This window comes from Aythya marila (genome assembly GCF_965140915.1).
Source record: "Aythya marila genome assembly, chromosome: 3".
Classification (NCBI taxonomy): Eukaryota; Metazoa; Chordata; class Aves; order Anseriformes; family Anatidae; genus Aythya; species Aythya marila.
In genome coordinates, this window is record NC_139044.1 from 59,484,619 (window position 1) to 59,498,656 (window position 14,038).

Sequence of the window (14,038 nt, forward strand, 5' to 3'; positions counted from 1 at the left end):
AAAGCTGGTAAAGCTTGAGTAATAATGTGTTCTCGTGAAGGCAGTGATTCTAGGAATTGGTTTCACTTTGCTAAATGTCTTATTTGCTTTGCTTATTCGGCATCTGAATTTTCCCATTTGCAGTCTATTAAACAGTTTGAGGAATAAGCATGAATTGTAGGTGGTTGGAATCAGCTGGAAGGGTTTTGTTTCAGATACAAATATGTGTAGAAGCATTTGCCTAACTTAGGAATATAATCAGTAGAGTCTTTCCGTTTTAAGAAAAAATAGTTTATTACCTCTGAAATAAAAGGGTGCATTGCTCACTTGTAGAGTTGACTGTAAACTGAGTAAAGAATCCGACTTCAGAGAAAGACACTTAGATTATCAAGCTATTCTATGGTATTAAGTGAGGGGACAGTTATAACAGGGAAAACAACAGCCTACAGTGAAAGCAGAGTATGGTCTAGTAGGATCTATCTTCTGTAACCCAAAGCATCAATTTTTGCAGATGCTTTTACTTAAGTTTTACACTTTTCCAGCAGGCTCTCTGTTTTTTTTTTTTTTTTGCCAGTTTAGACTTAGTTTATATATAATAATAATACATTGTATTATATATAGTTAATATGTATTATATACAATACTTTATGTGTCAAGTATGTGATATTTACATATATAATTTATAATATTTATATTATTATTTTACGATTGCTGGTTATAAATTTCCCGAAGGAGCAAAGTGAATGAAGGGTTATGCAATGTACTAAAAGCCCGGTCTTGTCTAAAGCATGAAATTGTGTGGATGCAATTCCATACAATGTATTTTTCTCTTCCTTGTTCGATTTTTCCTATTTATTTTTAGCTATGAAAGTTTTGGTGGAAGTGATATAGTCTTGCATTCTTGATTAGCTAATTTTTAAGTCAAAAATACGTTGAAGTATTTCTGTCCCTAAACATGTACAGTGAGCAGTTTGAAATATGAAAGATAAAGGACAAATGTACATATGGCTCTGAATGTAAGATGAAAAATTCATAGCATTTAGAATTTTTGTTAAATGCAAACACCATCTCTGATTTCTATTTCAGACTGTGAACAAGTACAGCCCCCTCTGTGGCTTCAGACTTTAATGAATGCTTGCAAGCAAGCAAGTGATTTCAGTGTCCAAGGCGTTACTATTTCCCTTGTGATGGACTTGGTTGGATTGACTCAATCTGTTGCTCTTGTCACTGGAGAAAATCTCAACAGTGTGGACACCGCTCAGCCTCTTAGTCCTAACCAGGGAAGAGTGGCCGTGGTTATCAGACCTCCTCTTACTCAAGGCAATCTGAGATACATGGCTGAAAAGACGGATTTCTTCAAGGTACAATGCAGCATCTCACTAATGTTTTTTGTAGATTTTTTTTTCTTGGCTGGTGGTTGACAGTCTTGGCTACTTTACTGTTCTTGGTCTGGTAAACAAGACTTCCTTGTGGAGTGTTTTGGTAATAGTTGTAATCCGTGTTGGACTCTAAATGGAAATACACAGTGGATTTTCACACTCTGATTGTTTTGCTGACTGCTTGGGTGAAAACACTTGTTTGAAACTGTATTTTGAAAATTTAAATGAAAACTGATCATATAGCATCATAAACTATTAGGGGCATGAAATGAAGGTATACATAATGTAGGATTCTGATAAGCCACACTCTGCATTGAAGCTACATAAGAAATAATTTATAAAAGATAATATATATATAATACATTACGTAGTAAGCTATAGCTAATGGAAGTTTATTTCTGGAGATATCTGAGTTCCATCTCTTAGCAGGATTTTTTTTGTGTAGTTAGTCATTGCAGCGTTTCAAACAGATGCATAAGTTCATACAAACAAAAAAAACAGGTTTATAGATTGCCTATATGGCTGTCATATGCTGTCATCAGATGTAATGTCTCCCATCATTGCAAAGAGCTCAACGTAGTTTAGAACAAAACAAGGCATGATACTCATTCACTTGTCTCTCTTGCAACTTCTGTTTTCATGTCCAAAGCATATAGCTTTAACTCTTTGGGACCAGTTGGGTGACGGAACTCCCCAGCATCACCAGAAGAGTGTGGAGCTCTTCTACCAGCTGCACAACCTTGTTCCCTCTTCTAGCATTTGTGAAGATGTTATTAGTCAGCAGCTGACTCATAGAGACAAAGTAAGTTGTTCGTGTCGTTGAAAAATGACTAAAGTGTATGGTTATTCATAGAGAACTATATTTGGAAAAAGGATTCAGTGCCTCAGTGGGTGTTGTAAATAACTTCTGTATTTTAAAAATGTTGCATTGTATTGGTAATATTCTTTCAATTGTGAAAAGTGTAATCTTTTACTTGCATGCAGAACATCAGATTTATCCACCCTGACACTGACACCCTTTCCTGTATTCCCTCTCACAAGAAATCTTATCTCTGTATTTGATCCCTGTTTTCATGATATCCTGCAGTTTCACAAACCTATAAAAAGTGTTTGCAGTGGTAGTAACTGAATTTAGATTTTCTGTATTCCATGCCAGTTCTCCTGACCACTCTTCTCTCCCTGCACAGCTTCTTTATATCTAAGCACTTTATTTTGCTGTGCCCTTACCAACTGTAGTTCAGCCCTCTGGTGTGCCCTCTATTTCATCTGATTCTTGTGCCTTGTTCTAATGCCCTCTGTGCCTTTCTGCTTCCCTTCCTCCATAAAACTTGGAGAAGTTTTTATTGTTGCTCTGCTTCTGCCACTTTTCTTGATAGCGAGGTTGGATTTTTGTCTCTCAAGACAGTGATGTGTGGTTCTCTCTCTTTGGTGAGAGGTGCCCTCCTTAACTGCCTTTCTTCTTGTCACCACCTTCCTTATACAGTATGAGATTTGCTTTCAGTTCCTTTCCCTTTCTGTGAGAAACATCCTTGTGAGTCTGCTGCATTTGATATTGTTACTTTGCTGCTTCTGCCTTGATATCCTTTCTCTTTTCGGCAGCAGTGAATTTGTTTTCTTTTGTCCTTCTGACTATTCATACGTTATCTGATTCTGGTTCTTTTCTAAGAATAAATGTAAATAATAGACAAAAGAGTAGCTTGTAAGTGCAGATTCCAAGAGCTGTGCTATATATTTCTGAGCTCCATCTTCTGACACTTCTCTTGGTTAATTATTTCCAGCTAAAGTGTTCCTGTGGGATTCGTTTCCTCTACTGGGAAGTAGAGGACTTGCAATAAATAGATAATTTCAATGGAGAGTCTTCTGCACTATTTTATTCTTTGATCTCATGTGGCCTCTCTCTTCTGTAGTAATTTGTTATTAAAAGATTTGAATTCTGAGTGTTCACTTGTTTTTCAGTTCCAGAGGGCTACTAATAAACTGCTGTAGCAGTAATTGCTAGCTTTCTTTGCATCAATGTCTGGAAAATATGGTGCTTGCCTAATCTACACTAACTGACATGGCAGCTGGGTTGTGAGTTGCCTGTGCATTTCTTTTCAGTATGCTGCTAAAGCTACTTTCCATCTCTGTCTCCTGTCAACAGCCATGGCCTTATACTTTGAGTAAAACCTCTTGAGTGATCAGAGAGCTGCTTCTCTGCCTCTGTAATAAATATTTGGTTTCTGGTTATTACTTTGTAACTTATGCTGTCTCCTGTTCTGCTGCCACAGGTTATTGTGTTTGCTCATGACCCAACTTGGTAGATTTCTCCTGTTCCTCATTGCTCTTCAGAAGTCTATTGGCTCACTGCTGACTGTTTTTTAGAAACTAGCTTGGCTGTTGTATTGACAACTTCTTTTTTGCTGTCAGTTTAGCTAGTGCAAATCAAGTACTCTTTTCAAAAGCTTTTGAAGCTGGACGGTGCTTATATCACTGACTATTTCTTTAATGTCTATGATATGTCTATGTCTGTGGTCCCATGATAGAAAATAGGGCTTCTCAGTGTTAAGAGACACATAGACTTTATGCAGGAGATCTTGTCCCTTATCAAAAGTTATGTTCTGCTGCCCACTATATAAAGCACATGGTTAGCTTTTACTATGGTTAATAGATGTCCTGTTTGTCATGGTGGGTACTTTTTTCCCCTAGAAACTAGTTTTAGATGGTGGCTGTCAGCATTTGAGTTGAGGTCTTTGTACCACTCTAAATTTTAAACATATGAACTGTGTTCACAGCCCCAGCAGAATGAATGGTAGGAAATTACTTCCTTACATGCTCTGACAATTCATGGCCATGTCATTTAGAAGTAATTGCCTTTTTGCCTTTCTACCAGAGAGTAACCAGATCAACAAAAGCAATTATGAGCCAGTTTGTCAATCACTTCAGTTCACAGGTTGGCATGTTTATAAAGCTGCTAATGATTTATATTGTGCTGGTCTGTGGGCTGCTGTGACTGCCGATGTGGCATTCACTCATTTCTGTCAAACTTACTGTGAAGACAGTAACTTCTTGCATCTTACCAGTATGGATTGCAAGGACTTACATGGAATCATCTGCATGTGTTTAAGAACTGTAATTTCCACTCTCTATTCAGCAGACATGAGGGAATTGTTTTTGGACAACTGTTTGCAGTGTTGTTTTTTTTGTTTTGTTTTAGAAGGTTTTTTTCTAGATACAGGTCATGCTTTCTTTTCCTTCCAAAATTACTTTGTTTCTTTTCTTTCTTTCTTTCTTTAAGTATACCTCTGATGTGATGTATCTTCTATCCGTTCTGTAACTTTCAGATTTTTTTAGCTTTTACTTAAAACTTGTGTTACTGTGGCAGATATCAGTTGTGTTAGCTGTTGCAAAGCCTCTTAGGCTGCATGTTGTAGTTTAAATCTGGAATTATGCCAGATTATCACAGTAGCATTAATTGTTTGGTTTGGTCTCATTCTGATTAGAGGTAAATATACTTACCTATTCTTTATAAGCACATATTTTAAAAACAAACAAGTGAAAATCTTCATCATCTTGTCTCTCTTTTTCATTCAGTAGCTTAGTTTAAACCCTGAATGTACTTTAATTTTGCTTGATGCTTTCCTCGGTGTAACCATTCTGATTTTCGTGCTTTGTTCAATCCTAGTGCTTAGTAGCTTCCTTGTCTCATGGATAAAGCTGTCTTTAACAGATGTACCCGTGTATTATAGTGCAGCATTTACTATTGTTTACAGTTTTGCTCAATAACTCTTTCCTTTGATCAGCCACAGTAAAGAGATGAAGGCATAAAAATTGTTAAATACCAATTTCACCATTAAACATTCTCCATGTTATTAGCAGTCATAAGAAGTCAGCTGCTGTGGTAACCATGTCCTTTTTGTCACAACAAAGCTATGAGTTCCAAAGCAAAAACTGGCATTTTTATTGATAAACTGTTCTCTATCTAGCTGGAGAATTCTTACGTCTCTCTTTCTAGTCAACCTATTTTCTTTCCCTTGTTTCCTTGGTTACTGTATTTAATCCCATGATTTCAGACACTACCAGCTGGTTAACTATCTATAAATACTTTTTTCTCTGTCTGCCACTTTTCTCTGCGTCTGTATCCTTGACTGTTCAAAAAGCCCTGCATGTTTCTTCCTTCTCTCTCCTTATGATCTCTTCTAGTGCCTTGGTATAGATAAACTCCATGAAAACAGAGACGTGCAACTCAGGAGAGTAAGATCAGTATTGCTCCAGTTACAACATTAAGTGTGGCTTGAAAAGGTTTTAAGTACATGGAAACTAAAGCAGCCAAGATCTAGAGGGAGAGAGAGGGAAGAATCTTTAATGTTGGTAATTGTTGACAGAGATCTGTTGTTGTCTATTGTTCTTACTATTTGAAAATAGGATATAAACATGCAGTTAAAAGTATTTTTAATAATTTATTGACATTTTGTAGGCTGCTGTATAGCTCTGTTTTTCAGTTCTTAACAGAGGCTGATGTATCTTAACAGAACCAACTTATAATTTTGTTCACAGAAAGTCAGAATGGAAGCTCATGCAAAGTTTGCAGTGCTATGGCATCTCACCCGGGACCTTCATATTAACAAGTCTTCTTCCTTTGGCCGTACCTTTGACAGGTTGGTGATGGCAAACATGATCCAGTGAAAGATTGAGGCAAAATTATTTAACTATGTCATAGTGGCAGCATATAGTGTCCAGAACTTAGAGAAATACATTTTACATTCTGGTATCAGACCACCTTGTTAGAAAAAGCTGAATGATCTGGACTCTGAGCTAGTCTCATCTTCCTAAGCTAGCACAAACACTGTGGGAAAATGCATGTTTAATTTTTCCAGTACATACTTAGCTGTAGGAAGCAGAGTAAAGAGGTTATTTTTTTGGCTTGACACTGTCACTCATTGCAGAAGTGGTAATAAATTTTGTGTTTAGAGTTAAGGAGCTTATGAATACTGGAGGTTATAAAACAGTAAATTCAGTCATATACACATATTGTTTTTCCCCAAGTCTGGAAAAGAAGTCTGGAAAGGATTTGTTGGTTGAAAGGCTTTGAGTTGTCAAATACATTTATCCTTCCAGTTCTTGAAGAAAAGATCTTTGAATAAGTTATCTTCTTGTCCGTGCAGCTATGTGAATTGGCATTTTAAGGTTTATCATTTTATGCTGCATTAGTACTTATAGGCAATCAAACTTTGCTATGCTGGTAGCTGTACAAATACTGTAACACTCTGTACTACTATTACTACAGCAGCTGTGTTACTGACTTTATTGCTAGTTTTTCCTGGCAATTTCTTCATCAGGCTGTACTAAAATATAGAACTTCACGTTGCACGCTGGACACGTTGCACGTTGTACATATCTACATTCTGATATGTAGAAATTTGTCATATATCAGAATGAAATGGGATTAAACTGAGTCCTGTAGAATATGTGAGGTTCGTTCTTTCTGTTCTAGATCTTTGTTCATCATGCTGGACAGCCTTAACAGCTTGGATGGTTCTACATGGTCAGTGGGACAAGCCTGGTTAAATCAAGTACTTCAAAGACATGATATTGCAAGGGTTCTTGAACCTTTGCTCCTACTGCTTCTTCATCCAAAAACTCAGCGAGTTTCTGTTCAACGAGTACAGGCTGAATGTTACTGGACTAAGTCTCCCTATCACCCTGAAGAAGAAAATGAAAAGCACTTTATGCAGAAGTTCAGCTGTGCTGATGGTGTGTACACAAGAATACTCTAGGAAGTTCATTAATGAGTTTATTAATTTGCTATTTATATGCAATATTAAAAATGCAGACTTTTGTTTAGCATAACTAGCAAAATAAAGTGCTAGAATGGCCACTGCTTCTATGTGCTTTTGTGCACTTTTTTTCAAGGCTAGGTGTCACAGCCTTGAAGTATCTTTGAAGTTTAACTGCCCTCAGATTAAGACAGTATACAAGTATTTCAATGCAGAGCATATTATTATGTCTTACAGACTTCAGTAGAACTTTATGACCTGAAGTTTAACCAAGAAATTAGATTTTTTTTTTTTTTTTTTTTTTTTGTGAATTAGGAACACTGATGTGGGGCTGACTGAAAACATACTGATTAAGTTTGAAGGTGTTTGCATGTATTCTATATTGTTAGTAACATATTAATAATTCTTTTTTTGTCAAAACACAAGTAGATAAGACTGCATAAGGCTTCACAAGGAGATTATGTTTTGTTAAGGTCTACTACTAAAGTATTTTTGGCTTGCTTATGTGAATGTGTGACTTGTTACTTACTGTTTTTTTTTTTTTGCGTTAAAGTGAAAAGGAACTATTTACCATACTGTTATTTAATTTAAAGTCTTGATAATAGTTTAAATTCTAAATATAAACGCTAAATTCTGTTCTGAAAAACAAGATACCATGTAAATAGTTTTTTCATGTTTTTCTTTAAGCATTTTCCCACGTGCCTGTAAGCCAAGGACAACTTATTATACCTAAAGAAGGCAATGAAAAGCAGCTTGTTATGGATGAAATGGAGAACTTCAGCCTGACTGTCAACCCTCTGAGTGACCGGCTTTCCTTGTTAAGTACCAGCAGTGAGACCATTCCAATGGTTGTGTCTGATTTTGATCTTCCTGACAATCAGGTTGAAATACTGCAGAGTTCTGATTCTGGCTGTTCTCAGTCATCTACTGGAGACAACATCAGCTACGAGGTGGAAACAGAAAGCCTGAGTGCTCAAGATAGCTCTCAGACTCTGAGAGAAGACTCGCCTGATGAAATTGTGCAACAAGTCATTACTGACCTTATCTGCAGAGTTGTAAGCAGTCTTGGAGAAGAGAATGACCCAGTTAAACACAGTCTGCACTCCGAGGATACTTCATGTAATTTCAGTCCTTTGGATAACCCCGAGGAGATGACTAAAAGTGAAGATCAAAATATTCAAAGTAGCCAAAGTAGTTTGCTTAGTAATGACAGTTCCCAGTTATTGTCAGCCTCAACTGAGACTGGACTTGAGAGCTTAAGAGACGAAATTTCAAGAAATAACTCCTCACCCTGTATTGCAGCAAGCCAGCAATCCCTGTCAGATCTCACTCTTGCTTCCACAGAGTCCAAGTCCAGAAAGCGGAGCCACAGCAGCATTCAGTTCAACTTCAAAGGAAAACTGCCGGAAAAAACGTCAGAAAAAGAAACAATTGTTAAAGAGGCTGGTAAGCAACCAGGTGCAAAACCTAAGGTGAAAATAGCCAAAAAGAAAGATGAAGAGAAGAAGAAAGCGCAAACAGAAAAGCTTAAACAAACAAATGTCTTCTTTAGTGATGGCCTTGATTTAGAAAACTGGTACAGCTGTGGAGAAGGGGAAATATCAGAAATAGAGAGTGATGTGGGGTCCCCAGGAATGCGGAAATCTCCCAACTTTAATATCCATCCCTTGTATCAACATGTACTGCTTTATCTCCAGCTGTATGACTCCTCAAGGACATTGTATGCTTTTTCTGCAATTAAAGCAATTCTGAAGACAAATCCCTCAGCTTTCGTAAGTGCTATCTCCACTACCAGTGTCAACAATGCATACACTCCTCAGCTCTCACTGCTCCAGAATCTCCTAGCCAGGCATCGGATATCTGTTATGGGCAAGGATTTCTATAGTCACATCCCAGTTGATTCTAACCATAACTTTCGGAGTTCTATGTACATAGAAATTCTTATCTCCTTGTGTTTATATTACATGCGGAGCCACTATCCAACTCACGTTAAAGTAACCTCACAAGATCTGATAGGAAACCGTAATATGCAAATGATGAGTATAGAAATTCTGACACTTCTCTTTGCTGAATTGGCCAAAGTTATAGAAAGTTCTGCAAAAGGCTTTCCTAGTTTTATTTCGGACATGTTATCCAAGTGCAAGGTTCAGAAAGTGATCCTGCATTGTCTGCTGTCTTCTATCTTTAGCGCACAGAAATGGCACAGTGAAAAGATGGCTGGAAAAAACATAGTGGCCGTAGAAGAAGGTTTCTCTGAAGACAGCCTTATAAATTTTTCTGAAGATGAATTTGACAATGGCAGTACTCTACAGTCACAGCTTTTAAAAGTGCTTCAGCGGCTGATTGTGTTGGAACACAGAGTAATGACTGTGCCTGAGGAAAACGAAACAGGCTTCGACTTTGTCATAACAGACTTGGAGCACATTGGTCCCCAGCAGCCGATGACTTCTCTTCAGTATTTACACTCCCAGCCAATAACCTGCCAAGGCATGTTTCTCTGCGCAGTGATAAGAGCTTTACATCAACACTGTGCCTGTAAAATGCATCCTCAGTGGATTGGCCTTATCACTTCCACTTTGCCTTACATGGGAAAGGTTCTTCAGAGGGTGGTTGTTTCTGTGACTCTTCAGCTCTGCAGGAACTTGGATAATTTAATTCAGCAATATAAATATGAAACAGGATTATCTGATAATAGGTAAGTATATCTAGAGGTGTATAATCTTTTTAAGCAAATTTAATTGTGTTGAATTACTTTGCTGCTGGATGAGTTCATTGAAAAATATATTTTATTTTAGGCCTCTCTGGATGGCGTCAGTCACTCCCCCAGATATGGTTCTTACTCTATTAGAAGGGATTACAACAATAATTCATTACTGCCTGCTAGATCCATCTACACAATATCATCAGGTAAATTTACTTGGGTATCTGAGAAGTTCCTGTGCAGTATATGTCAAATTAAGGACTGTAATTGTATAAATGTGCTTCTATTAGGTACTTGCACAAAACTGAAGGTCTGAGTGAGGAAAATAATAGCCATGTAGTAATCTTGGTTGTAAATGTGTTTTTCATGGATAGTGTATACATCTCAATTAAACGGAACAATAATTTTCTACTAATTATACTTCTAAGAGAGTATTCTTAGACTTTTCTGTTGTTATCATTATTCCCTTGAAACAATGAAGTAGGAATTCCTTAACTTTCGGACCTCTAAAATGCAACTTTTTAGAACTTCATTACGACTTCATTGTGGAACTTTGCAGACTGATGCATATCTGGCACTTTCTGGCTGGATTATGTTCATCACGCAATATGTCAAAATATTTTCTTTCTGCTTCTTTGGTATATTCACAATTTGTCTTCAGTCAAGCAATGTTTTCAATTCTGATATTAAGAGCATAGTCTCTTTTAAGAATTTGGCCCAGATTTTACATGAAAACTTTTGTTCTGCTGTCTATCTTGGTTTTGTCATTTTTGTTCTTATTCCCCTTTGCCTTCCATTCATTTGCAAATAACTGAGAAGTGTTTATTGTCTGTGCAAGTAAGTAATTTTGCTTAATGTATTTGTTAAACCTCAGATTCTGAAATAATTATATTTTGCAAAGGTGTAGGCAGATAATACAAAATTGATTGCTGTAGCCATGAGGTACCACATGTTCAGAACATGTTCCGTTCTGAATGACTGAGAGTCAAAAGATTCTTTAATCTATTATTATTTGATAAACTCAAAGCCTGTAGTACTGTAAAAATTACCGAGAAGCTGTTTTGGAAAAGAGTCCTGGTTTAAAGCTTCCATGTACATTGTCTCAATTTACACTATTTTACTAATGTTATTTGTGTAGATATTTAATGCTGTTCTTCCCCTCTTCCCTTGAAATGTTCTAGCTTTTGGTTAATGTAGATCAGAAGCACTTAATTGAAGCACGCAATGGGATCCTGTCTATCCTGCATATGATCATGTCTTCTGTGACTTTGCTGTGGAGCATCCTTCACCTTGCAGACTCTTCAGAGAAAACTACTGCTGCCGCTGCTGCATCCATTACCACTATTAATCTTGGGTCAACAAAGGTCAGAATGTCAGGGATAATATTGTTTACATGGTACATAAATACCTTCATCAAACTAAATCCAATTACATTCCCTTAAATGTAAATTGACTTCTAATACATTTGTCCTAATCTACCCACCCACCTGAGAAACAAGACCCAAGAAAATGGGTATTGACTCTGCTTTTAAACGTAAATGTATCAGCTAACAGCAAGTCTCCCATTTGCTTTCTACAAAGAAAATTAAACCCATCCTGAAAAATACTTGAACCATTTAAGCCACACTTTTATGCCTCAAAATATGTAAAATGCTCATGTAGAATCATAACAAAAGAGAGCTGTCCTCTTAAAACGCCTTGTATTCAGACAGTTTTGAACTAGTTCCTTTACTCATTCAGTGCCCATACTGTGATATCCTTACACATGGGGAAATAGCCCTGCAATCACAAAGATGAGAATCCGAGAGGGGGTCAAATATTGAGACTGTTGCCTAGCCCTCTTATTAGAAGCATTTCAAACTTCTAATATTCCACATTTTAAAATACAAAATTGTCAGTTAAATCTGAGATGTTTTAAAATATTATTTCCTAACGGTTATTTTGAATATTACCACGTACTTTTTCAGATTATGCCATTTTACGTCATTTTCAACATTTGTCATTCAGTTTGGAGGAGTAATCACTTTTTTTTTTTTTAAGACTCCATGTCTTTCCACAGACATTATCCATGGTCATATTTGTGCTGCCAGTAGGGCTTCCTACTCAATGAAGTAGGAAGTAGGGGGTCTGTACTCATGGATGGCATATGATGTTATGCTTCTTCAGTGAAAATAAGATAGGCTTTTTCACTCTGGTTCAATATTAACTTTTCTGTAAATCCTAGGTTTTCTTTAGTTTGCCGAAATCCATAATATTCAAAAGAGCATTCAACATATGCTGTCCATGAAAACGTCCTTTTTAACATCCTTTTTAATGACAGCAACCACACTGTTGGCAATTGTATGAAGTGCATAGTCAAGATCTAGTATCCTATGTAACAGTCTTCTGAAAGATTAGACAATTCCTACTCAAATATATCAGACTAACATAGAAATGGCTTTCAGGAAACAGATAAAATTGCACTTTTCTCTGAAATCTTCCTGTCATAGGAAACAGGATGAAGAACAGGATGAGAAGGTGGCTTATGAAATAAATGCCTAAAGAAATCTGATGTGTTTAAAAAAACATGATGTTAGGAGTTTCAACAATGAATATTTTAGTCTTACAGAGTAGCTTGTTCTTTCTTCTGTGTTTTTTTTTCCCTACTACTTATTTTTTTCTCTCACTTCCTATCCCTATATTTCTCTCATTTCCCATCCCTATTTGTAGCGTACACATCTTTCTTTCTTCATAATAATAAGCACTTGATAATTGTTATATCTACACTTACCCTCTTTCCTCCTGCCTATACATACCCAGTTTTGCTTCTTCTCATAGGTCATTTTCTGTATCACTGATCTGTCTTATTTTTTATAGTTTGAGTTTTCTCAGCTTGTGTACATATCTTGAAGTAAGGTGTCCAAAACTGGACATGGTACATGGTATCTTCTTTCAGGAAAAATATTTTATGTCTGTCATGATGTGCTGCTATTTATGAATGCCTTTTTCCACATCCTTGCAAAGTCAACACAGTGAGTTTGTGATCCACAATAATCCAACAATTCTATTTTTTCTTTTTTTATGCAGCACTGCTATGTTAAATAGTTTCTCATCCTGAATAGCTAGTTGTTTATTCCCTACCTTTACATGCAAAGCTTAAGCTGTTATTGCTGCTTATCTTTTTCAGGACATTTACCCATTTTGTTAGATCACCTTGAGTTCTGTACTTTTCTATATGTTGCTTTCTACTTCATTATCACTTGCAAATTCGTAAAGTACATTTTCTTAGCTGTTCTGAATGTAATGCAGGGATACTTAACTAAAAGTGTATGTGTTCCTCCATATTTCAGAATTTGAGGCAGCAGATTCTTGAACTGTTGGGTCCAATTTCAATGAATCATGGTGTTCACTTTATGGCTGCTATTGCATTTGTATGGAATGAAAGAAGACAAAATAAAAATACATCTAGAACAAAGGTATGCTTATACTGCCATGGTCACTTTAAATTGCAGTAATAGCTTTAAGTGATATGGAAGCATTAAGGATAAGATTTTGGCATTCCAGTGAATAATGCGTATTATGAAATGGAAAATATTTATGTTGTATTTTTAATTAGCAACTGTACTGTTGGGGAGTTACCAATTTAAAACTGATTTTATTTAAAACCTGTTATTACTTCCCTGTACCTTTCTAGAATCTAGGACAGTGTGTGCCACCAAAGTTGCTCTGTAGCAGAGTAATAGAATAATGATGATTTGTGCAGAAGCTTAGGGACATGAATGCATGCTAAGTATCTTCATAAATAGTCAAGATTTTTGTACATATATATTATTTGCCACAGCTGGTTAAAAGCATAATTTCGTTGAATAATTTAGTTCGCAGTGTTCATATTCAGATGTTAGTTTAATTACTATGCTTTTTACTCATCTAGTTTTTGCAGAAATAGAGTATTTGCTGCCTTTTTGCTTTTGAAGCCACAATTATAAATTTGACCTCTCTGCATATGAATTATACTTCAGGCCTTATTTATGTAATTATCTCACACGTTGCAGCAGATTGTGTATTCTTTGCCTCAGCACCCTCCCCAACCTCTATAATGTATCTCTTTAAGATTATACTGTAAGTTCAGTGATGACTTTGTAGGAGCTTTCAACTTGCATCATGCCCTGGATAGAAACAACTTACATAAACTCTTGTGTAACATCTCACATATAGCATGTTGTATTTGAAGATAAGGTAAACATTTC

General features: G+C 36.4%; 1 protein-coding gene across 6 annotated transcripts in view; it reads left to right on the top strand.

Moving 5' to 3' along the window:
* Positions 1-14,038, top strand: part of DOP1A (DOP1 leucine zipper like protein A) — a 62,454-nt gene that overhangs the window by 31,985 nt on the left and 16,431 nt on the right. For all 6 annotated transcript variants that reach the window (XM_082756098.1, XM_082756101.1, XM_082756103.1 and 3 more), the window contains 8 exons: positions 1,066-1,340; positions 2,008-2,160; positions 5,892-5,992; positions 6,829-7,088; positions 7,799-9,806; positions 9,907-10,018; positions 10,994-11,176; positions 13,142-13,267. In XM_082756098.1, coding sequence (XP_082612224.1) covers positions 1,066-1,340; positions 2,008-2,160; positions 5,892-5,992; positions 6,829-7,088; positions 7,799-9,806; positions 9,907-10,018; positions 10,994-11,176; positions 13,142-13,267 — 3,218 coding nt within the window. The remainder of the gene's footprint in view (positions 1-1,065; positions 1,341-2,007; positions 2,161-5,891; positions 5,993-6,828; positions 7,089-7,798; positions 9,807-9,906; positions 10,019-10,993; positions 11,177-13,141; positions 13,268-14,038) is intronic.